The sequence below is a fragment of the Anabas testudineus genome, chromosome 12 (genome assembly GCF_900324465.2).
Source record: "Anabas testudineus chromosome 12, fAnaTes1.2, whole genome shotgun sequence".
NCBI classification, from domain to species: domain Eukaryota; kingdom Metazoa; phylum Chordata; class Actinopteri; order Anabantiformes; family Anabantidae; genus Anabas; species Anabas testudineus.
The window spans coordinates 3,605,695-3,628,673 of record NC_046621.1 but is presented as its reverse complement, the minus strand read 5'-3'; the positions used below and the strand labels follow the sequence as shown (position 1 = coordinate 3,628,673).

At 38.7% G+C, this 22,979-nt stretch overlaps 2 protein-coding genes across 4 annotated transcripts in view; both read left to right on the top strand.

Moving 5' to 3' along the window:
- Positions 1 to 22: 22 nt before the first annotated feature.
- nln (neurolysin (metallopeptidase M3 family)) lies at positions 23 to 5,535 on the top strand. The gene is made up of 13 exons (XM_026354014.1): positions 23 to 63; positions 629 to 879; positions 1,029 to 1,177; positions 1,598 to 1,702; positions 1,827 to 1,929; positions 2,010 to 2,170; positions 2,814 to 2,949; positions 3,384 to 3,750; positions 3,842 to 4,043; positions 4,121 to 4,307; positions 4,391 to 4,519; positions 4,724 to 4,860; positions 4,952 to 5,535. The coding sequence occupies exons 1-13, from the start codon at positions 23 to 25 to the stop codon at positions 5,102 to 5,104; spliced, it is 2,121 nt and encodes a 706-aa protein (XP_026209799.1). The 3' UTR covers positions 5,105 to 5,535.
- A 748-nt stretch (positions 5,536 to 6,283) lies between these two features.
- Positions 6,284 to 22,979, top strand: part of erbin (erbb2 interacting protein) — a 42,581-nt gene continuing 25,885 nt past the window's right edge. For 2 of the 3 annotated variants that reach the window (XM_026353705.1, XM_026353707.1), the window contains exons 1-2: positions 6,284 to 6,756; positions 14,403 to 14,477. The gene's annotated coding sequence lies outside the window, so the exon portion shown is untranslated. The remainder of the gene's footprint in view (positions 6,757 to 14,402; positions 14,478 to 22,979) is intronic. The other variant, XM_026353706.1, reaches the window with a different exon arrangement.

Sequence of the window (22,979 nt, the reverse complement as noted above, 5' to 3'; positions counted from 1 at the left end):
TGAAACGCATGACACCGCAGGCATGTGTGCGTTAAGAGTCGTAGTCTGCAGAACGCTTGTCAGGTATGCTGCAGCAGCTGCACGATCAGTGGATGGCTTTTATTTGCACCTGCACGCGTTAATCGTGAAAAACTATTGAGCTGTTTGTGTTGGCTGCGACTGAACAGAGTTTTCTGTACAAATTATTGCACTTTTTAAATGTTTTTATTCACTTTTTCCGCTGCCATGACCTGTAACTGCATTGAGTGGACACTGAAAGGTGTTATGGAGCAGAGAAACATGCAGAGCACGAATGTCCGGGTGATTTTAGGTTGTTTTTATTTGCTTTCTGTGGTTCTATGTGGAGGGATGCATGTAATGAATAGTATTAAACCTCCATCTGCCTTTCACATTAAAATAAATCTGCATTTTAATCACCTAGAGGAGAAATTTTTATATATGAAAGAGGGATGTTTATATCTATTCAGACACATGTTCTACTAAAATAACCATAGATGAAGTCACAATTGTTATTTTGAAGAATGCATTGCCTAATGTTGGCACCACCTGTTGAGTCACTCAGTTTTAATGGAAAATGTAATACTTTTGTTTTGTTTTTTTTAAACTTGAAAATGTCTGATTTTTACAGCATCTCTAAACGCCTCCTGAGAATGACCATCCAGAATGGCTCAGCGGTACCTGCCAGAGACTGCTCTCAGGCAGGAAATAAGACAAACGCACTGAGATGGGACCTGTCTCCAGATGAGATGAGGACCATGACTGACAGCTTGATTAACAGAATGAAGAAGGTCTACGATGATATCGGTTCTCTAAACTTAGAAGATGTGTCTGTTGAAAACACCCTGAAAGCTTTGGCTAATGCCAAGCTGGATTATGCATGTAAGTCTTTAAAGGATAAGTAATGTATGGAAATGTTGTGGCTTTTGTTGTCGGTCCTCTGTGAGCTGCACTGTTGAACTATTAAATAATCAACAAGACACCAAATATGTTCATCCACAGCTGCCTTTGTGTTTATTCTGTTTCCTTAGCGTCACGTCACATTCTCGACTTCCCCCAGTACGTTTGTCCATCTAAGGAGGTCCGATCAGCGAGCACAGAGGCAGACAAGAAGCTGTCTGAGTTTGACGTGGAAGTAAGCATGAGAGAAGATGTGTTCCAGCGTATCACGTCCCTGCAGGTACGCTGCATGTCGCATCAATATTTCCATCATAAGGGAGGTGGACGCTATATTTATATCAGGCTACTTGTACACTGAGACAGATTACATGAGGTCCTACAGTAATATTACCCGTTCAAGATGAATTAGAAGCCAATTAAACTTAATGTGTGAAGATTTAATCACAGTAGAAACATAGATGATATTTTTACATTTTATGTCGGTTTGTTTACCCTCATTCGGCCCCATCACTGGTTCTTATTTAGCCTTGGAAATGGAAATGTAATCTGATCTCATCGGTTGAAGCCAACGCTATTTGTCAGTCCACGCAGAGCTGGCTGACCCACATACAACCTGTACAAACGTGTGATTTAAATTTAGCAAAGGGGTCTAGCCATTCTGCTTATATGAACATGTGTTTGTCTTCTTATTTTTTGAAAGAAAAAGCTGAAAGACAACCTTTCACCTGAGGAAAAGAGGTTCATAGACAGACTGGTTACATTAGGCAAGCGGAAAGGACTGCACCTGTCTAAAGATATACAAGAGGTAAAACAATATCTGATCTCATTATAAATGTAGATTTAAATAATAGAAATTCTGCATCATAAAACTTGCTTGTGTTTCTTGATTTAATTATACCACATCCTTGTTCTGCTTGTTCTCTCTCTAGGAGGTAAAGAGAACGTCCAAGCTCATCAGCGAACTCTCCATAGAGTTTAACAAGAATCTAAATGAAGATAATACATTTCTTGTTTTCTCTGAACATGAGTTGGGTAAGTTTATTTACATTAAACTCATCGTGAACCACTGTCTGCTGCTGTGAATATGGTTTGAATGCATCACTTCTGTGAAGGTGGGCTAGCTGACAGCTATCTCAGTGGACTGGAGAAGACGGCAGACGGGCAGTATAAGGTGACACTTGAATATCCTCATTACTACCCCCTGATGAAGAGGTGTCACAATCATGAGACCAGGAGGAAGATGGAAGCAGCTTTTCACAGCAGGTGCAAAGAGGTAACTGGATTCAGTTCAATCCATATTTGTCTGTGCTACAGTTGATCAATACACACTTCTCGCCTGTCTGCGGAAGTAATGTTACATACAAGTACAAAGCTTAAAGTAAAATTAAAGCACCAGTAATTAGTATCTCCCTCTTTAGTAGTTTTAAGTGTTAGTGAAGAAGCCTGTTGTGAAGGTTTCAGATATCCTTTACACGATCGAGACATTCAAAGCATGTCATTCAGTTTAATTTAGTCTCATTGGCATCAGCCTCAAAGTTTACTGTCACTCTCCTGCAGCAAATCTGAGCAGACAAAAGTAGAAATACAGAGTAGAGTCATAATGAAGACGTCACAGGAAATGAAGCACACATTACACCGAGGTTAGCACTAATAATAATAATAATGGCATTCTTTAATGATTCCTTTGGGGAGGTTGTTGTTGGACAGAAGCCAGATCGTACATGTTGACGCTAACACAGGGTTTCAGAGTCTTCTCCAAAGACACCTCAGTAACTGCTCTACCAACTGGGCTACTGTGGCCTGTGCAACTTAAACTGAGAGTCTGTTATAAATATTACAGGCAATAGAGGGAGCATCACCTTCCTGTTGTGCTGTTTTCCAGTCCTGAAATCTTAAGTATTCTGTCATTTTTCCAGGTAAACACAGCAATCCTTGAACAGCTGATACAACTGAGAGCAAAGGTTGCAGACTTACTTGGTTACAGTAATCATGCAAACTATGTGCTGGAGATCAACATGGCCAAGAATGCAAGCAATGTGTCCGAGTTCTTAGGTATGGTGACCTCCTCTGACACTTCACCTTCTTTTTGAACACACATGCAGCTCAAACCATCTGATGACGGCTTTGCAGTGGAAAAATAACGGTAGCAGACAGCTGGCAGGAGAGTAAACGCAGACTAGACGAGAGAAACGTGACACTCATGCCTGATACATGTACATGTAATGTAGTGAGTGTTGCACTACATGACGCTTGTATGTTGTGTAGCATACAGTGATTTATGGCTCCTGAAGGCAGGTGGCAGACGTGGCCTTATATTGCACAGTGGAATGGAGCTAAATATGTGTCAGTGTCTTGTTAATATGTAAATGTTTGTAGAGTTCAAAGGTGGTAATCTGGATTATGACCTATAGGATTTAGATACAGTACAAAGTGAACTATGTGATCATGAAGACTTTTTCCCCTCATTTTATTATTTTATCTTACAGATAAATTATATGAAACACTGAAGCCCATTGGAAACAAAGAGAGGAAATATATTCTTGCACTAAAGAAAAGGGAGTGCTTGATGAAAGGCTACCAGTATGATGGACAGATCAACGCCTGGGACATGCCCTACTACATGAATCAAGTGGAGCAGTGCAAATTCGCTGTGAACAAAGACAAATTAATTGAGTATTTCCCACTTGATGTGGTGACAGAAGGACTGTTTAGTATTTACGAGGAGCTGCTGGGTCTCACATTCACTGAGGTGGAACATGCTCACGTGTGGCATGAAAATGTCAAGCTTTATTCAACCCATGATGCTGAAACGGGGGAGGAGATTGGCCAGTTCTACCTGGACTTACATCCAAGGTAAAAGCTGCACAGCAACAAGAGATCATTGTCAAACCTTTTAGACCATTCAGTCGTGTTGTGTCACATTTAAAACCTTATCCTCCACCAGGGAAGGCAAGTATGGCCATGCCGCCTGCTTTGGGCTCCAGCCTGGCTGCAGTGGACCTGATGGGAAACGCAGACTTCCAGTTGCAGCTATGGTGGCAAATTTCACCAAGCCCAGTAAAAGTTGGCCCTCTCTCCTCCAACACCATGAAGTGGAGACTTATTTCCATGAGTTTGGTCATGTTATGCATGAACTGTGCTCTAAAGTAAGCGATGTACACGGTCAGCAGTTTCATTACATTTGGATGAAGGAAGCTTGAACTTGTTTCTGTGTATGTATCAGACCACTTTTTCAGAATTCAGTGGCACCCTGGTGGAGACAGACTTTGTAGAGGTGCCCTCCCAAATGCTTGAGAACTGGGTTTGGGAGAAAGAGCCTCTAAGAAGAATGTCTCGCCACTACAAGGATGGCAGCCAAATCCCAGACGATCTGCTCGACAAACTGATTCTCTCCAGAGTGGCCAACACTGGTTAGACGCTTGAACCTTTCTCTCTCTAACATGTTTGCAGAAAAAAAGACTCTCTGATGTGTTGACTAGTTTTTCCCATTCAGGACTGATGAACCTGCGTCAGGTTGTCCTCAGTAAAGTGGACCAGTCGCTGCACACCAGTGCTAGTGCAGATACCGCTGAGGTGTTTGCAAAGCACTGCCAAGACATCCTGGGCGTCCCTGCTACGCCAGGTCAGTTGTACCTTTCATCAACAGGAGAAGGTGAATATAAGCTAGTTAGCATCTGTTTAGAGAAGCACATCCAACAGTAATGAAGATGGCAAGTATGTATTTATAGTAATTGTCTCTAATTAGGAAGAATAAATACCTAGACTTAATTGTGAAGTACAACAAAAGATGAGAACCACTGTGGTGACAAATATGTGTTCTTTGCAGGTACCAATATGACAGCCAGTTTCAGTCACTTAGCTGGAGGGTATGATGGTCAGTACTACAGCTATCTGTGGAGTGAGGTCTACTCCATGGACATCTTTTTCAGCCGTTTTAAGAAGGAAGGCATTATGAATCCAAAGGTGGGTCAGACACCTTTACCTTTATTTATTATTATTTCTGATAATTGGTCAGAATAGTTTTCTCAGTTATTCCATACGTGCCTTAACACAGGTTGGAAAAGAGTACAGAAGGGTGATTCTGGAGGCTGGTGGCTCTGTAGATGGGATGGACATGCTGGAAACCTTCCTAGGACGTGCACCACGCCAGGATGCCTTCTTTCGAAGCAAGGGACTGATCAAGTCAGAAGAACCCCAACCCTTGTAATGCGTGTTCTCTTAGTGTTTCTGTAAAAGCAGCGTATTTCTGGTTGTTGAATTGAGTCAGTAGGAAAATGACTTTGCTTCAAATATATTCTGACTGTTTGAAGATTTTTTTTTTCTACTTGATGATTTTCATCTGTTCAAATACACAGTGGACTATAGATGTACACCCCTTCTTATGATATGTGCAGTAAACCTTTTTATAGCAGAGAAATAAACTCATCATAGTAGGCGTGGTGCATGTGGTTTTAATGATGATCATGATCAGCACAATACCATGACCCTTAACATAAACTCTAATTTGTCATTAATGTTATTAGTATACCTGCACTTTTTGAACTTCCCTGGCTCTTACAGGCTGCATTATCTTCCAAATTTGCTGCCTTTGTTATACAAAATTCTCTCTTTTTCCTCTTGAATAAAGCACAAGGAGGGAGTGTTGAACTGAAAAGACTTCACTATCTGCTTGAGCAGTTCGATGCTGAACTGTCATGTTGTCCTCAAATACACATTTGCGTACATTTTTGTGCAGAAGAAGGACTCTGGGTTTTCCTTCTGTATTAAGGGCTACAGGTAAGGATCTATCCATGGTTGATTATGGCACAGAAAGTCTCCTACAGTGGTTATAAAGGCACCTGACACTGATAAATAGTGAAACTATACTGCAGTGGATAAAAGAAGCCACCTGTACACCAGGGGGCGCCACAGGATAGGACAGGCAGGTGTTTGAGTACAAACCAAAGAAAATAGAATTTAATCATTAGTATAAAGCTGTTATTATAATTTATTTTATTTTATTTAAAGTAAATCAAATTTTAAGTTATGTACAGTAAATGTAATGAATGGTCAAATTTACTATTGAGTGCTTTATGTAAATGTTGACAGGCTCAATAAAAGTCTTATTCTTTAAGAGTGATAAAGTGGAGGAGGATATTCTGGATCTAATCAGAAAGGGAAATGTTGTCAAAGCAGACAGATTGAGAGGCAAACAGGGATTATGTGAAAGTGTCTGGGGGAGACAGTGAAAGCAGCATCACAGGGGACCAGGAGCTGGAAAGGCGACTTCTGGCGGACAGTCTGCGGCTGCATGTAGGCAGAGAGGTCGCAGGGAAGAAACCCACCGCTCCACGCTGCTTTTAAACCCCCTCATCGTCGCTCCTGTCGGCTCTGTCACGGCTGCTTGTGCTGCAAATGATTCGTGGAGAGGAAATTATGAGTGAAAACATCTGGGTGCGGCAGTCTGTGGAGGAAAAGGTTTCGCTCTGCCGGAGGTCGTACGCATTTTTGTCTTTTGTATTTCCTTGCTGAATGTCGTGGACATTTTGGATTTTTAATGCTCTGTGTCAATAAGTCTTATCAATTGAGGACGGTTTTCCTTTTGTCTTCGCCTTTGGGTGGCTGCTTATCTGGGAGATAGACACTTTTAAGGCTGAAAACAACTGGACCGCAGCGTTAGACAACTTGCGGACTGCTTTGCTGAGGGGAATGTGCGGACTGGGCCAGCTTCAAGTGGGCAACGTTAGCTAGCTGCTAACACTAGCAAAGCTCCATTTAACTACGAGCTAATGCCTACGTCTCGAATTAATTCTCGGATTTTAGCAACCTGCCCATAACCTGGACATCATTTAATGAGAAACTGACTCTACATTAATTCAGGTGAGTCTCTTTTGTTGGCACAAGTAGCTGCTTCTGTGTGTGGGGGCCCCCATACAACATGCTAACATTAGTGCTAGCTGTAGCATAACGTTAGGATCGTTGAGTACCCACAGTGATGCTGTCCGGCCAGAGTCTCGCATTAAATCAGTCAGATTTATCAGTCATTTTATAATGTTACAGCCTCATAGGATTTATGTCTCTTTATTAATAGGTTGTGACCTTATTTTTAGTGTTTTTTCCGTCGGTGACGAGATTTAAGCAGCTGTTTCCAACACCAACAGCTGTAACGTTGCCTGCTGTGTTTTCAGAACCAGCACATCATCCAAAAAAACGCAGTCCACTTACTATATTTTAAGGTATTAATCTTTAATTTAAGTCATTTTTCCCCCAATATCACTATAGTTTAGTCTAACAGCTGCAATGAAACAGCAGCAGCCACATCTTTTGTTGCGGAGCACCTTCGACGGAAGAGGGATTACAGACGCTATAGTGTGTTTAGTTTTCATTTTCTCACCACTTCACTAATCAGATTACCATCCCTGCTTAGCTCTAATATAATTTAATCCTGTTAAGATTTGAGATAGAAGCGGGGCTAATCTCTGGGGTTTTTTGATTTTTAGGAATTTCAGCAGGTCAGCTTTTACAGTTTTATTAATGATTTCTCTGGGATAGAAGAGAAACCTGAATATGAAAGACAAATGAGGAAACCATGAGCATGGTTTAATATGTGTAAGACACCTGAACTACTGCACATATAGCAGATGGTTTGTCCTTTATAAACAACAATGTCTGCATGACATTATGTTTGCAGTGCAGATTCTGTCCATCTCAAGTGAATACCTGTTTGGTTGTAAACAAACCATACAGGTATAGTTGTAGGTATAGTTACTTATCTCTGTGTTGCCTGACTTTACAATACATAACAAACTTGACTCAGCTATACTACACCTAGACACTAACCGGCTGGGCTCCAGTGTGTTAATGTCCAAACACTGCATGTATTTTATGCAGTATACAAATGAAAAGAAAGACATCAGCTGCCTTCAAACTGGTTTTTCATGGCTGCTATTGCCATATTGTAAAACAGGAGACCAGCAGATTGTAAACCAAATCATTGCTATAATAAAATGTAAACAAAGACCTGAATGAATGACCTACCACTTATTATTGCTTGTGGTCTTCTTCTGAGTTGTATGAGCATTAATAGCCAAATATTCATATAATAATAGGAGCAATATAATAATACTGACCAATAGTATGTACTATCCAACCTGTCAGTTTCATGTAGGTTCCTCAGACTGTTTTCATTTATGAGTAGTGTGTTTTTCCATTCCATATTTTTACTAATCTTATTAAAAGCAAAAACTTTAAGAATACTCTTCAATGTTTACAATGCGTAAATCTCATAAATGGGCACAGAGCACCACTAATATTTCCATTGAGGTTTTGTAAGAACCCATTCTATTTATCTAGTTCCTACTATGATCATTTACAACACGCCTTATCTACAATCAAAGATTACATTCACTCCACAAAGGCCTCCCACTGTACTGTTTTTTCTCACACTGGTGCCAAAGTTGTGTAACAGATACACCTGCCCAGCAGTCTGTTGTGGCACTTGGGGACAGAAAGAAAGCAAAGACTTGACAAAAGCTTTAGACATAAGCAGCAATACTGTGTTTCTTTATCTCCATTATACACAAAATAGTCAACGTGATGGTAAAAACTAATTCTATAATGCATTCTATTGTGATTGGTTTTTCAGCAGTTCTAAACTTAGCCTTGGTTTCTTTGACAGCAATACATTTAAAAGCATTCTAAAATGGTATTTGGACTTCCTTAAAGTGGTTTCTGTTGAAACAGAATACAGTAAATCATCAGATGAGTAGGAAATGTAATTTAATGAGTTGGTCAGAAGTGTGGTATTAATACATACTACTTTATTGGTTAGATGTTTTTGCTTATGCCTGGTGTGAGCAGGTGCATTTTCTGAGTGTCGCTCTGACTGTAGGTGTCTTTGAATGACATTTGAGATAGGAAGGTTTTTTCCCCATTTTCCTTATTTTTACAGTTAATGTGATCTTGTACGTTTACATTTCATCCCCCAGCTTCAGCAAATCTACCTTTAAACTTAATCACATGTTGTTGTTTTTTTTTTGTGGTGAACAGGACAAAAAGTACGCTGAAGCAATCTGTTGACAAGAAAATTTTAGATTGGCATCAAATGGTATTTCTTTAATGACTAACTACTTGGGTCATCATTGCTGTTGTAGGTAATGGTGTACTGCAACAGTGAAGAAATGTGCAAAAAAATTTTGTTCTGTTATGAAATGAGCTATTGTAAATAGCTAGTGTTGTTTCTCATGCGAATGTGTCAATGTGTAGTTTCTCAATATATTGCAGCTGATACGTATTTGTGTCTCAGTTTGATTTATTCTCTGCATTTGTCCAAATGTCCTTCACATCTTTTCAGCCAGAGCATAGTTTCAGTTAGTGTATGTTTAAATAGGTAACTAATCTTGTCCTCCCATTGTCAACACTGTTTTCCAAAGTGAGATCTGCCAGGTTGTTTGACGTAGTTTTTGTCATGTAAGAAATCCAGCTCCATGTATTCTTGTAGCAGTTGTTTTCATTTCTAGGTGTTGCATGTCTTACTGTGGCTTTCAGATAATTGTCTCCCTTCAGACAGCTTTCTTTGCTAATTATTGTCAAAGACTTGATGCTGTCATTAACATGTTTGTTGTTGTTTTTTTTCCTGTGTGGTTGAAAACAAGCAATTTTGGTAGCTTTAATAAGTTGTGATAAACATTTCTAGGTAAATTTACTGTACTGTACCCTTCCTGCTGCTGCTGCTTATGCTATGTTTCTTTCTTAATGATGTATATGAATTGTAAATATTTTATATTACCACAACTCCAACTAACATATGGGAAGCAGGACATCAACACAGAGAGGAGAGCTGTGCTCTGCTGAAGCAGGGTTACAAACAGGCCCAGTTGCATTATGCTAATATTAACTTTAACACTAACCTAACTTTAATATAAACTGCTAAATACAAGCCGGTTGTAATTGTCCCATTTCATCTAGTCATACATACACACAGACCTTAGTTTTATAGTTTGTCTTGTTTGTCTAAGCTGTTAAAGGCAGTTGCATCTAATCGGACGGATTTGGTAGAATTGCTCTGTGTAGCATTTTTCTATGAGTCTGTGCTTTTCAATGGCTTATGCTGTTTGAATTCCCAAAGAGGCTGATGCTGCTCCTAAGTAGCACAAGTAGGACAATGAATGATTTGATTGCAGGCAGTGACTACACTTTTGACAATTCAAGTGTGGTCATATGCTAAAGCCATGTCATGGGATTAGTCAGACACCTTATGAAAACCATTTGTGGACAAACCACACAGGTTAACAGAACTGGGAAAGACTGCAGTGTGCATGTTTCCTGCAAAGATTTTACAAATGTGCATGTGCCTGCAGACAGTTGCATTGGATTAGTCAGCTTAATGTTGAATTGTCTTAGGGGAAAATCACTATGGAAACTGAAACATCACACCTAACCTAGTCTATGTTCAAACTACGGATGTCCCAGGTTCATATTTATAATTTATGGCAATGTTTCAGCCCCACTGACTCACCCAGGCTGTATAAAACTCACTGACACACTTCTTCATTCCAGATTTGATTGGTATATTTTAAGTGCTTGTGTCAACTTACCATATTTTCCAGTGATGCTCATTACAGCATTTATACTTGATATAATATTTTTCAAATACTGGTAAGATGATATTGATTTGCAGCCTGAGGCAACATTGTGGAACAGCAGCAACATTTAAGCATCATTTGTTTTTCATATTGATAAATCAGTCAGAGAGATATAGCGTGGATTTACAGATTTGTTTTGCTTGGTCCAGTGCCTGCTGGATATGAAAGCTGGCTTAACAAACAGCAGATAATGTACATCAATGACCGTGTACATGACTAGTCTGTTAAGTTGAATAAAGCACTTTCAACCAGTGGATGGACGGTCTTAGGATGTTATGAGAGTCTGTATTTTGTGTTTGTGTATATCTGTGTGCCATTTGACATGCTGGTCTGTCAGTTTAACATACATCTGTGCATTTCTCCCTAATGATTTATCTAATTCTATAACCCAGTTAGGAGAACATCTGTCTCTACTTCATTCTGCCTTGTTGTCTACCAGCAGATACATTCATAAAGCCAAATCCTTCCTTGGTTTGGTATCTGCTGGTCAATGAAGCTTAAATCTTCCCTATGTAACACATGGGGGGAAAAATGAAATAACTTACTGGTATGAATAAGTGACATTGCTATAGAGGAAATTATGCAATGGAAAGATTTTGAAAGGGTTTTGTTTACCAAATGGAAAAGAAAGAAGAAAGAAATTGTATACGTAAAGCCTGTAATAAAAGCTTTGTGATATCGGCAGCAGTTTCATATCTCTACTGCAGGCTGCATGGCTATAACTAATCTTGTGTGCTATAAGCTAAGCAATATATTGTCCTTAGGCTGTCTACATATGATACTGTCTGAGCATTGGTTTGGGCATGAAGTCAAATAAAGACTCAGCACAGCATCAATACGCTGTAATGTATTTTATATAACTAATAAAAAAAAAAACATCTAAAATTTATACTGAAGAAAAGTATAATATCCTGGGTCATTGAGTTCATTGTTTGCTACTTGTGAGGGAAATAGGCACAGTGGCAAAATACGATTGCATATATTTAGTTTCCAGTAAATTGCAGTTGACTAGTTCTGTTTTGTGACATTAAGAGTGAGGTACTTGTCTATGTGCTTTGGCAATTTAAGTTTACTGAGACAATTTTTATAGTTTGGGGCAGTTATTGGATCAGTGCAGCCTCTGTCATTAATTTCTAGTGGACTGAAACATGCTGCCAGAAATCATTTTTATACACTCAATGATATGACCAAATATTTTATGAATATTGTGTATTGGTCCATACTGAATTGACTAGTCAGTGATTGTTTTGCTTAATTAATGTGTGCTGAAATTATTTTGCTACTCTAGCTCACCAGTTCCTCAATGCCTACATGATTTAATTTCGCTCTATTTGGCTTGTGATTGCAGGTAGGTTTTTATTTGGAAAAGCCTCAGAGAAAGTCAGCATCATGAGACACTGGGACTGGGACAAGGAATTTGCAATAGTCTAGAATGATGAGGGGATGAAGCGTCCCGCTGAGCAGAATCAGATATTTATTTATGTTAAACTAGGTTGTGTTTAAGTTCAGTTGAGATGGACTACAACTCAGATTTGATTTCAGCATGCACCTCACAAATATCATGCGTCATCTCCAGTTCCCATGACCACGACTGGCTTCTCAAAGATCAATCTTTTATGTTCTCAGACTCATGCTCTGTACATGTAGGAATCCATATTGTTCTTGTTGCTACTCAAGGAGATTGTGGTTTGTCTCAGTCAGTGACTATGCTGGCTTACATGCAGTCTGAGTCACTGCATCCATAGTGTGTTTTGGATAGACTAGAGGTAGTCACTTGTAGAGCTCAGCTGAGCTGCATTTTTGTGCACATTACATGTTATCCATTAACTAAGATGAGCAGTATAATTCAAATGATCTGAAATCAGTTTTGTGTGCACAGGCAAAGTGGTGGGTTTGGGTCCACAAAGATCTATGTTTTGTTTTTATTGCTTTAGTGAGCTGTGATTTAAACAGGCTGAACTGGCACGAGCAGTTCAGCACCTTGTTGTCTGACCCCAATACACCATTGCTTTTCTGTAATGTCATGTGATCGCTTGTAGTTTAAGCATAGTTCTGTGTTTACATCTGTTCACTTGTGCTAAAAAAAAAGCAAGTCATGTTCATGCCCACATTGATCGGTGCTGATGTCATAAAACGAACACACCCTGAACTGCAGTGAGTGTGCTGGTCTTTGTGTTTGCTCACAGTGTCATGTTTGACAGCATTTTGAAAACAAGCCAGATTTGATTTTAGCTTACAGTGTTCTGTGGAATCTGTTAGCAGAGCAAAGGAACAGACTGGTTAGGGCAAGGAACAGAAAACCGGTATAACTAATGTTCAATTAGCCCAGTAATCAAAGATGATGATGTTATTACCATAGCAAAGAAAAACAAACAAGCAACTGTAATACTCCATCAATGTGACTGAATGCAGGCAAAAGCACTGCTCTTCCTAAGTTAGCATTCTGAACCTTTTTTTATTATAATACAACTTAAGCCTCCATATGTCATGTTTTCTGAGGACTTCCTTAAAGCATCTTTACAAGTTAGTAGTAGTAGCAAGAAAAATAAAATACATTTATTAATATTACGTACGTATGTATGTGGTTTGGTATGCGAGCCTTTCAGATGGAAGGTGAAACATCTTTGAGAACTTAGTACAGCCTTTGGGATGAAATTGTATATGAGCTGCATGTTTGAAGTAATATTTATTGTCAGGTCATTTCCTGATGCTGAAACATAAATGTGATTGTGCGCAGGATGAAGTACTTCCTCATTCAGCTCATGTAAACAAGGTGCAGGTGATATTCTTCACCCACGTACTTTTGGTTTCACATTATGGCTGCTGTGGTGATGGGGCTGGCTGAATGAAAGGGAGCAGTAGACAAGGGTTTTGGCGTAGCTAAAATGGGTCTCCCTCCCCCACCGTCTGAACCCCCAGTTTGAAAATTGATGCTTCTTTTGCTTTATTCCTCTGTGTGTCAGGGAGAACTTTTTGTTTGGCAGAATTCTGTATCCCACATAGATGAGATGAGGATAAAGGCACCCAAGAGGAAATGGAGCAGAAACTAATGAGTGTCAGTGCAGTGCAATGTGTTTGCAGCTGATTGGGAGACCCTATGAATAAGTCAAAATTTCTCTTTCTGCCTCTCTTTACCCTCCCCTTTTTTCCTTCCTCTATCCTGCTCATTAACTTTATTGTGCTTGATGGATATTCCTGTCTTTTAGCTGGATCAATTGGTCTCAGATCATGCTGGTAAAGCTAATGCTTTTCCAGCATCCCTTGTTTCCCTTGTTTGTGCTCTTATGTGAGATGCAGGGTCATGTTGCATTTCAGTACTTTCTGAGGTTGTTATTACACTTAATCAATTCCAATACAGCTGCATCAAACCCCAACCAGCATTACTTAACACAAGAGAGGGTGAAGTTCTCTTGACCTAAATTCAACTGCTAATTAACATGCACCATGGAACATGTATCTCACACAAGATTATCTAATCCCATTATTCAGTTTAGATTTTTCCAACACCCTTCACAAAGGATTAGACAAATGATCAGTTTGATTTCCAGTGTTGTTCCTGATCCATTGCAGATATTGTGATGCTGAACAGATAATGATCTTTCAATATACTTTCATGTCATACAGCAGTACTGTGGTCTGCTGTTGTAGGCTGTAGTATAATTCTGAGCTTAATTTCTCAAACAAGGACAAATGATATAAAGCACAACTGAAAATGTTCTGTAAGGGTTATCATATTGTTATTCTGACAGTTAACTGACAGCTACACATGGAATTTCTATTTTTCCAATAGAATTGAAGCAGCCCGAGAATATATGATGTTTGCACAAACTCATTTATTCTTGTTTGCTTATGTTGTCTTGTACTTTTGTCTGTTTCTGTTAGAAAAGCAAATTGTTGCTGTTGGATCTATCATCTGCTATCCACTGGGATCCAGGCGCTTGAGTCCTAAATGACAAGGTATGTAAGGCAGCCCTAGTCTGGCTATAGGAATGCGAGTGGTGGTGTGTTGAAGCCTGTTTCCCCACCAAGTTGCAGAAAGCACACACACCAACATTTGGTGTGTCATCCATTTTAAATAATTTAATAAACATTAGTTAGCAACAGCTGATTTGAGCTGCTGCTTGACTTTTTAAGCAGCAACTGCAGCAGTTGCAATCAGTGATTAGCGAAACATGAAGCTACTCCTTTCTTGTTTCTACACAAAAGCTTGATAATTCACATTCGCAAACAATAGTTTTGGGTAAAAGGCTGTTGATCAGGTTGTTCAAAGGTGGGGAAGCTGGTTTCACATTTGCATTATTGACTATTTAGATGAGGTGAATGTCGCTGCTAAAATGTGTGAATGCATCCCCCCCATTTGACGTAGCGCAGATTTACGTTAATATAGCTTATTCAACCTTGTGAATACAATCACGACAAAAAAAGCAGGTGCAGGATACCGACTCAAAAAGTCCATGTGTCACGTAATTTCCCATTGCTAGAATTTATTTTTCACTCCATCCTGACACTTACACAGAAGTTATGTTGCTATTTTGTTGTTTTCTGTGTTTGATTGACATATCAAATACATCAGTAATCAGTAATGTGTCATTTTTCTTTTTTTTCTAACAAAGATGCCCATATGAACAGTTTTGCTCTTGTGGAAGTGATGTATTTATTTCAAACATTGGTTGACCTCTAACAAGAATCAACCTGACTGCCCAACCCTGTTCTCCTGGAGGCCAAGAGACACAATACACCTGCCAAACTAGCTCTGTGCATAATCCGTATCCTGTTTTATCTTTAAAAGGTCAGTGAATAGCTGCTGCTTAGATATTGTTTGGCCCATTTTTAAAATATTACATGAACAAAAGACAATTCACTGCAGGGCCACGCTCCTCTGTTACTTGTGTTGTTTATCTAACATGGCAGCTGTAATACTTGTAGCGGCAAAGATCAACATATCGTGTACTCAATATAATGAGAAATTGGAAGCATGGCAATTACTGCAGACTCTGAGATGTTGGTATTGGGCGTTCTTTGAATACAAATATTCCGTGCTGTGAAAGCAAAAGCACTTTCTGCAGCTACTGCTGTTAAATTATAATTGATTTTGACAGTTATCCACAAGACAAGGTAATAGATCATCAGGAACTTTAAGGTTGTGGATTTTTATCTTTGGTTTGACATTTATTTATACACATATGCACTTCAAAACATAACTGGTTAACAAGATGGATTGAGGCCTGTGCTTTGGATGAAGACATGTTATCAAAGTTTGTTTGATTGTTATCAATGAAACACTGAAAATTCCCTTCCATTAAATAGAATTTTATTTGTTAGTCAGACCATGGGCAAACCTCTGGGTTAGCACAATATGTCACATTTTGGATAATTTGATTATTTGATCTCGTAATGTGTCCTGCCTGTTACAAACAGCGACTAGAGATAACGCATAGCTAGATGTCTAGACGTCCCTATAGACCACAAAGTCTGTTTGTGTTAGAGACACAATGAATGCACATCTAGTGACCCAAATAGTGAAGACAAGAAGACCGGATGACAGGACACATGTTATGTTAACCCGTTGCTAATTGAGACAACATTCTTTTTTAGCTTTGTTGTCAGGAACACCTTTACTTTTCAAAGCAGAAGGATTTTGCTTTGTCCGAAGTGCACATTTCCCCATTTACTTGTTCGACTACTTGGACTTTCCCATCATTCACAGCCACTTTGTTTGCAGAACTTGCAGTACACACCTCCTGCTTAACAAAGATCATCATATCATTCAATGTAGTCATCTTTTGTCAATGATAGTGGTGTCATGGAGTCATTGATGCTTGATGCACTGCTGCATGTTGAATATGGGGCTAGAGTATGGAAGCACACTGTGCTGGTTTCATTCCATTACAACTCAATGCTGCACTGAAATACATCCTGAAAAAAAGCTGGTCTGTGAACATGTTGCTCACACTACGCTTTCTGTGTAAACATGGTGTAACCTTGCAGCTAACACAGTCGACAGATTTCACGCTCTAGGCAAATTATTCACCCTTATGTTCCATAAGAGTGAGAAAGTACTCGAATATATTTAACAGGTGTAACTAGGTAGACGGTATCAACACGTTAAAGTTACTATGTTCAAGCATGTGAGCTAATATCTCACAGAACATCTAAATGATTTTCCATGCACACAGAGGCTGATTTGGTACTGTTAAATTGGTTTAGCTAGTAAATTCCAGTCCCTTGTCTTGCTTTATAAGACTTAAACTGACAGCTCTGCATCCAGCTTTTGCTCCTGGGTGCTGTAGGGGCGCAGGGAGACTCAGTAATTTCCTCAGTATTCTTCAACTTTGTATTTTCAGCAGGAAATGTTTTGATGGACAACTTGAAGCAAGATGACTAATTTTCTTCGTCGTCAAAGTAGAGAAGTTGTTACTTCTGCAAAAGAAATTCAAAGTGTGTCTGGGTTTACGTTGATTCTTGTCATGGGCTGAAAGTGACCAAATATCCCACCTTTCTGTGCATGTAAGGTGTTTTAAAATATAATTTAATGAGCAGACTTTATGTCCTTAACTAGGCATTAGAGCAATATGTTCCATTTCTTTATTCTCCAGAAGATAAACGAGGACAATGTGGCAGTTGTCTGCATGGATACATGACTCTGACCTGAATATGTCTGACCTGGTTGTTGAGATTTGGTAAACTGCATCTTGCTCCCTCTTGTCTTTCTCGCTCACAAGGACAAACACACAAACAGACAAGTAACTTTATCTGATACCTAGTCTTGTCTCTGATTTCTCTGAAGGGTCACCTTTCAGTCAGTAAGAGAGTTTGTAGGAATTTCTTTTAGCATTTAACACAATAGCTATTTATTATTCACGTTATAGTAAATATATTTAAGAAGACTGGTTCATCTATTTGAGTATCTCACAAAACATAAATGATCAGTTTTTATAGCTATTGCTTTTTATGTCTAACTTGGTAATTTGCCCCCTGCTTTTTCCATTCTTGGCCATCTGTATTAGCCTAGATTGTGAGCAGATAGCCCTCCGGGCCCTCTTCAGCCCTGTGAGTTGGAACGTACACAAGCAACTTGAACTAACTGTTTATTCATATCATATACTTCTTCACCATAAACACTAATCAGCTTCTTCTCTGTTCAAAATAAATTGGGCAACTGTAAATTTGTGTCAAGTACAACTGATTTGAAGTAGAATTAATGAAATCACATGAGATGTCAGGCACAATGAACCCTATTACTCACTACTGTAATGTGTGCTGCTATTTTTTGTGGCAGTATCTTTTTTTTTTTTTTGTTATTGTGGATATTTGATTGAAACAGCTGGCTGTTGTTTATTTGTGTTGCTTTATCGTTTACTTGGTTGTAAACTGTACCAGGAAGCCATTCCATTGTTTTCCCAGGTTGTGGGGAGGCATTATTAGCAGCTGCTGTACTCCCAGTGCTGTGGGTTATAATTAATACTATGTATTGTCTCCATTAGGGTGATTGTTTTCTTGGCTGCAGTTTGGATCAATTTAGCTAAATAATGTTACCGTTCTGTTGTGACAATTGATTTGAACAATGACTGTATTTAGATGCAATTAAGTAACCCAGTTACTGTAACAATATACCTAGTTTCCATAATTGGGGTAAGGGATTAGAGAAACCAGATGTCTTAAGGTAGATTTGAATATTGATGATGATTATTGGTTACTGATCTGCTGTATCTTTAAATTGACATTAACAGGTTATTGGTCTGTTTAACACACTGTATGTATTCTAATAGAACAAATTTTAGTTAATGTTTGGGCAGTTATATTCATGTGAATTAATTCTGGCCACATTTCTTTCTATCATTGTAGAATAATTTTTATGTAGCTGAAAATCTGCTACAGATCTTCAAGAACCTGAATCGGAGAAAATAGACTTTACTGCAGAACCGCTGCAGTTACTGCATCATTGTTAGGCGCTCCTTATTGATGATATTGTTCAGGTCTCCGCTGTGCAGAAATGAATCCCACTGGCTCATACTTAACTGAATCTCATATTTAATTAAGAACTTACCAGCAGAAGGGATTTTTTAGCATGCTTCTATTTATAACTAACAGGGTTTGCTTCCTCTATGCCGTGGTTAAGTCTTAATGAGGAAACTGCCCTCCAAAAATCCTGTTGAACAGCATTAGACCTGATTGTATTGATTTCTGTAAAGCTCTATAGAAATAGCATGCACATACATTTTACTGTTCTGCATATGTTTATTATTATTCTTTTTTTTTTTTTCTTTTACACTTGCGTACCTGTACCTGTAAAGCTATTGTCTAAAATATTGTGCTTTCTTAGCTCAAAGTGGAACTTTTTTATCACATCCTTTGCCTTGGCAGTGAAATTGTCTACGTCAATTGGTGGCTGTGGTGAACTCACAGGATAACCTGTCGGTGCACGTCTCAGCAGAATTATCATCAGTCCTCGTGTAGCCAGGAAGTGGCTTTCAGAGACACAACAAGGTAGTTCATGAAACACTGTGGTTGTAGTTCTGATTAAGACATTTACTAAGTATGATATTTAAACTTCAAATGAAACATTTGTTCTCAAAGGGCAAGGTGAGGTATTTATTGTTGCGGAGTACATTTAAAGCATAGATTTACTTGAGGTGTCTAGACAATTTAAAGACAGCAAAAACCTTGTAATGCACTAACAAATACAGTGTTTTACCAGTTGCTAGGGTTCCAAATATGCTGATTTGATGATGTAACTAAATTAATGTTAAATGACAGTAATTTAGCAATTTACACCCACTATTGCACAAGAGAAAATGAAATTAGTTACTTCTCATTATGACCAGTTTCTTTGGTAGGTAATGACAGGTAATTAGTTATGTCTCATTTGCTTTACAGTTACATAGATAAATGCAGGCCCTGTAATTATTTTACTACAGTAGGATTATAACCTTCAGTAGAGGACACAGTAATTGGAGAGATGATGCAGAAAGATTTGCTTCATCTTAATATTCTGTGTGTAATAGATATAATAGATCACTGCTTTTTGTGGTACAGCTCTGTTGGATATTAGAAAAGCTCTCATAGATACTGTTGGATGAAGGATTTAAATGGAGTAAAATACAGATACAAGCACTAAAAAGACATTATTTAATACCAATGGGAAAATAGAAACTCTCCATTTATCCCAGCAAAATATTATTTCATTCATTCATAACAAATCTATGCAACATCTGACATCTGTTATTCTCACTAGCCCATTCACTAGAATACAGCTGAGCTGGAGCATAATAGATTATCACATTTTCAGACGCTGCAACCCTGAGCACTTCTAGACACTACCTGGAGGAACTATATGTGAGAATGCAAATCTCTCAGTCAGTTGGCCTGGACATTACATAGACATTACCCTACCAGCTCTCTAGTACTAACTAAGAATTTTAATAAGAATTAGCAGGTTTTTACTACTACTGAATTACTACTAAGTCAGTGGGTTTTCCCTGTCTGTCCATCTGTTAGGCACAACACCAGGAAGTATGGAAAATATTTACCATGCTTTTAGGTTTTTTACTGTGCTTATCTTCTTCAGGAAAAACGGCTTATTTCAAAATATAAATCAATGCATACCTTCTTAACAATATTTCATAAATGCATCTTAAATCAAATCAAAGCTTCGTTATTTCTCTACACCATTTTCGTGCATTGAGTTTTCAGTATTAAGTGACCGTTACAAGCTTGTTTGAAAGGTCAGAAAGTAAACATGCTTATTAATCACCCTGTTGCATGGTGGAGAGGACATAACCTTTGGAAGTGGACTGTCATATTCTTTGTCGTTCCCTGAGAGGCCCAGGACGTCTCTACAGCCTCAGAGTTGTAAGGGCTCTGAACAAATGAAGTGAAAATAAGACTTCATTCATTTGCCTCAGGCCCATTCGTGTCTAAAGAAATAATGTGGGAATTATTCATTAAAGTACTTATGATAGTCATCTCAAAGGGAATTAAAATTAAGACTCCAGACTCAGAGTATTTGATATCTGCACTGTGAGCCAGATTGTCGGTGCGGAGAGTGAAAGGGAGAACAGAATGTATTCCATTATAACTCAAGTTGGTTTCAACTAGACTTGATTGCTAAATCAAGGTTTTGTTGGAAAAACAAAAGTTTTATTTCGCTTGACAAGATGTTCTTCAGTCAGTTGCATGGCTGTCAGTCAATTTTTATAATCCCCTTAAAATCTACCCAATGTGCCAGCTTTCTTTAAACTACTGATGTTTTTTATACCCTTTAGGATACTTATCTATGACTAAGGTGTGTTGCAATGGTGTTTGTGACACACACAAACTGAATGCTGGGTATTGTAAGTATTATGTAAACGTTTTTGTCAAGAATGTCCTCAAGTGCAGCAGAACATTGTTTAGTACATATAACACCTTGGCCTTTTTCTACAAACATAATGCTGTTATTATCCTACATTTTATATATTATGTACATCTTACATAAAAATCTTTTGATATAAAGATACCATGTAAATGTTCAAATGAAGGAAAGTGTCACTGTTATAAGCTCAGTTTAGCAGAGCCAGTCTTGGAAGAAAAGTGGAAAGATGCTATAAAAGGCACTTTGTCATTCTCACAGATCAAATTACTTACCCTCATTTTGCCACAAATTCAAAGAAAACAATCATGGTTTTGTTTTCTCGAGTCACGCAAAACCACTGAGACCTAAGAACGCTTGTGAGAACCAAAACCAGAGGGAGAGCAAAACTGGAACTTCAGGTTCCACTGAGCTGCAAACTCCTGTCACAGATACTGACAGACAGTATCGGGTTTTTCTTTCCTCTTATTTCAGCTGTAATTCCAGCCATTGTTTCCTGGTGCTTCATTTTTTGTATTCATCAATTGCTTCCTGTGTTTAGTTACTAAGCCCTACTAGGAAAAAGACAAGTATATTTTGATTGCCAGCAGCGGTAAATTAAGAGTAAATGCATGTAAATGTATTGAAGCTGTTTCTGGGAATAGCAGGTAGTGAGAGCATAAACTGTGGGGGGTGGCTCTGGGTGTCTCAGCTAGTTGCTGCACTGTTGTCCTTTTAACTCGATATCCCACTGCATTATTGAGAAAGAGCATTTCTCCTGTTGTGAGTTAAATGTGATAATGAGATACACAGAAAAAAGATGTTGCAAGGGACGATGTTGTATACTGCTCTTCTGTGCTCTTCTTCTCTGAAGATGTGTCCAACTTTCTACGTAATTATTACTCACTAAATATTTTAACTGTACTTAAATTATGTGATTAAATATAATTATAAATAAGCATTACTTAATACAAATACAAAAAGATGAATGAGTGGTAAAAATTGAAACAAAATGTGTTTTAGAGGAAGTTAAAGTCGTTCTATCGTTCTATCCATTTTCGTACACAACTACGATCTCTCAATTGGATAGGGTTGCAAACAATGTTCAGCATCATCAGCATCACTGGGTGCTGTTTTCCGATAGCAAGCTCTAAGTGTGAGAACTTAACAAATCTCAGGGAAGTCAGATTAGAGAACTGCATTAAAGCACACCGTGCAGCTCTTTGGCTTTCCGCCCTGCTTCGAGGAAGTGACTTTTTGTTTCCTCTTCCTTCACAGACGGAGGCAGTTCATGCGTATCCCACAGGCTCTGCAGCCTGTTATGTTTTTTTCCCCCTCCTACATTGTTTTTGTTGCTATAATCTCTAATATAAAATTTCAGCTGTGGCCCAGCAATCCCGTAACAGTCCACTGCAATCTGGATCAAAAGCTGCTTTCATAAGGCGAGAGCTAGCTCGCACTAATCACATTCTGCCATATCAACCAAACGACTACTACTTGCTATAAATAACACAAACTGCTCGCTACTGTCAAATGCTGAACTGCTTCCGCTTAACCTATCACACAGAAACACATACATTTTGTAACTGGCTGGTTAAGGGCTTACTCCAGCCCAGTTAGGCTAGACTTAGTAGCTGTGGATAGTATTCAGACCCTTCTCACTTTTTGCACACTTTATCATGTTACACATAGGTTAAATTGTTTTGTTTGTCAGTTTATTAATGAGAGAATTAAGTGTCTTAAAAATAAAATACACAATGTAAGCAATTACAGTTTTGAGTCTGCTTGGTTATGTCTCTTCAAGCTTCTCACTTCTGAAGTTGGACAGGTTATACCTTTCTTCTGGCAGATGTTCTGTAGGGTTAAAGTCTCGGGCTGGGCTACTCAATGACAGCAATAGAATCCATTCTAGTGTTGTCTTGGCTGTGTGCTTCAGGTTGTTGTTGTGTTGAAAGATTAACTTTCACAACAGTCTCAGGTCGCATGAACTCTGGAGCCGTTTTTTTTTTAAGGAGCCTTTTTTTTTTTGGGGCTGCATTCACCCTTGCCTTGCCTTGTCTTGAGAAGCACTGCCCCAATATGATGCCCCCATCCCATGCTTCATTGTAGGGATGGTATTAGCTAGGTGA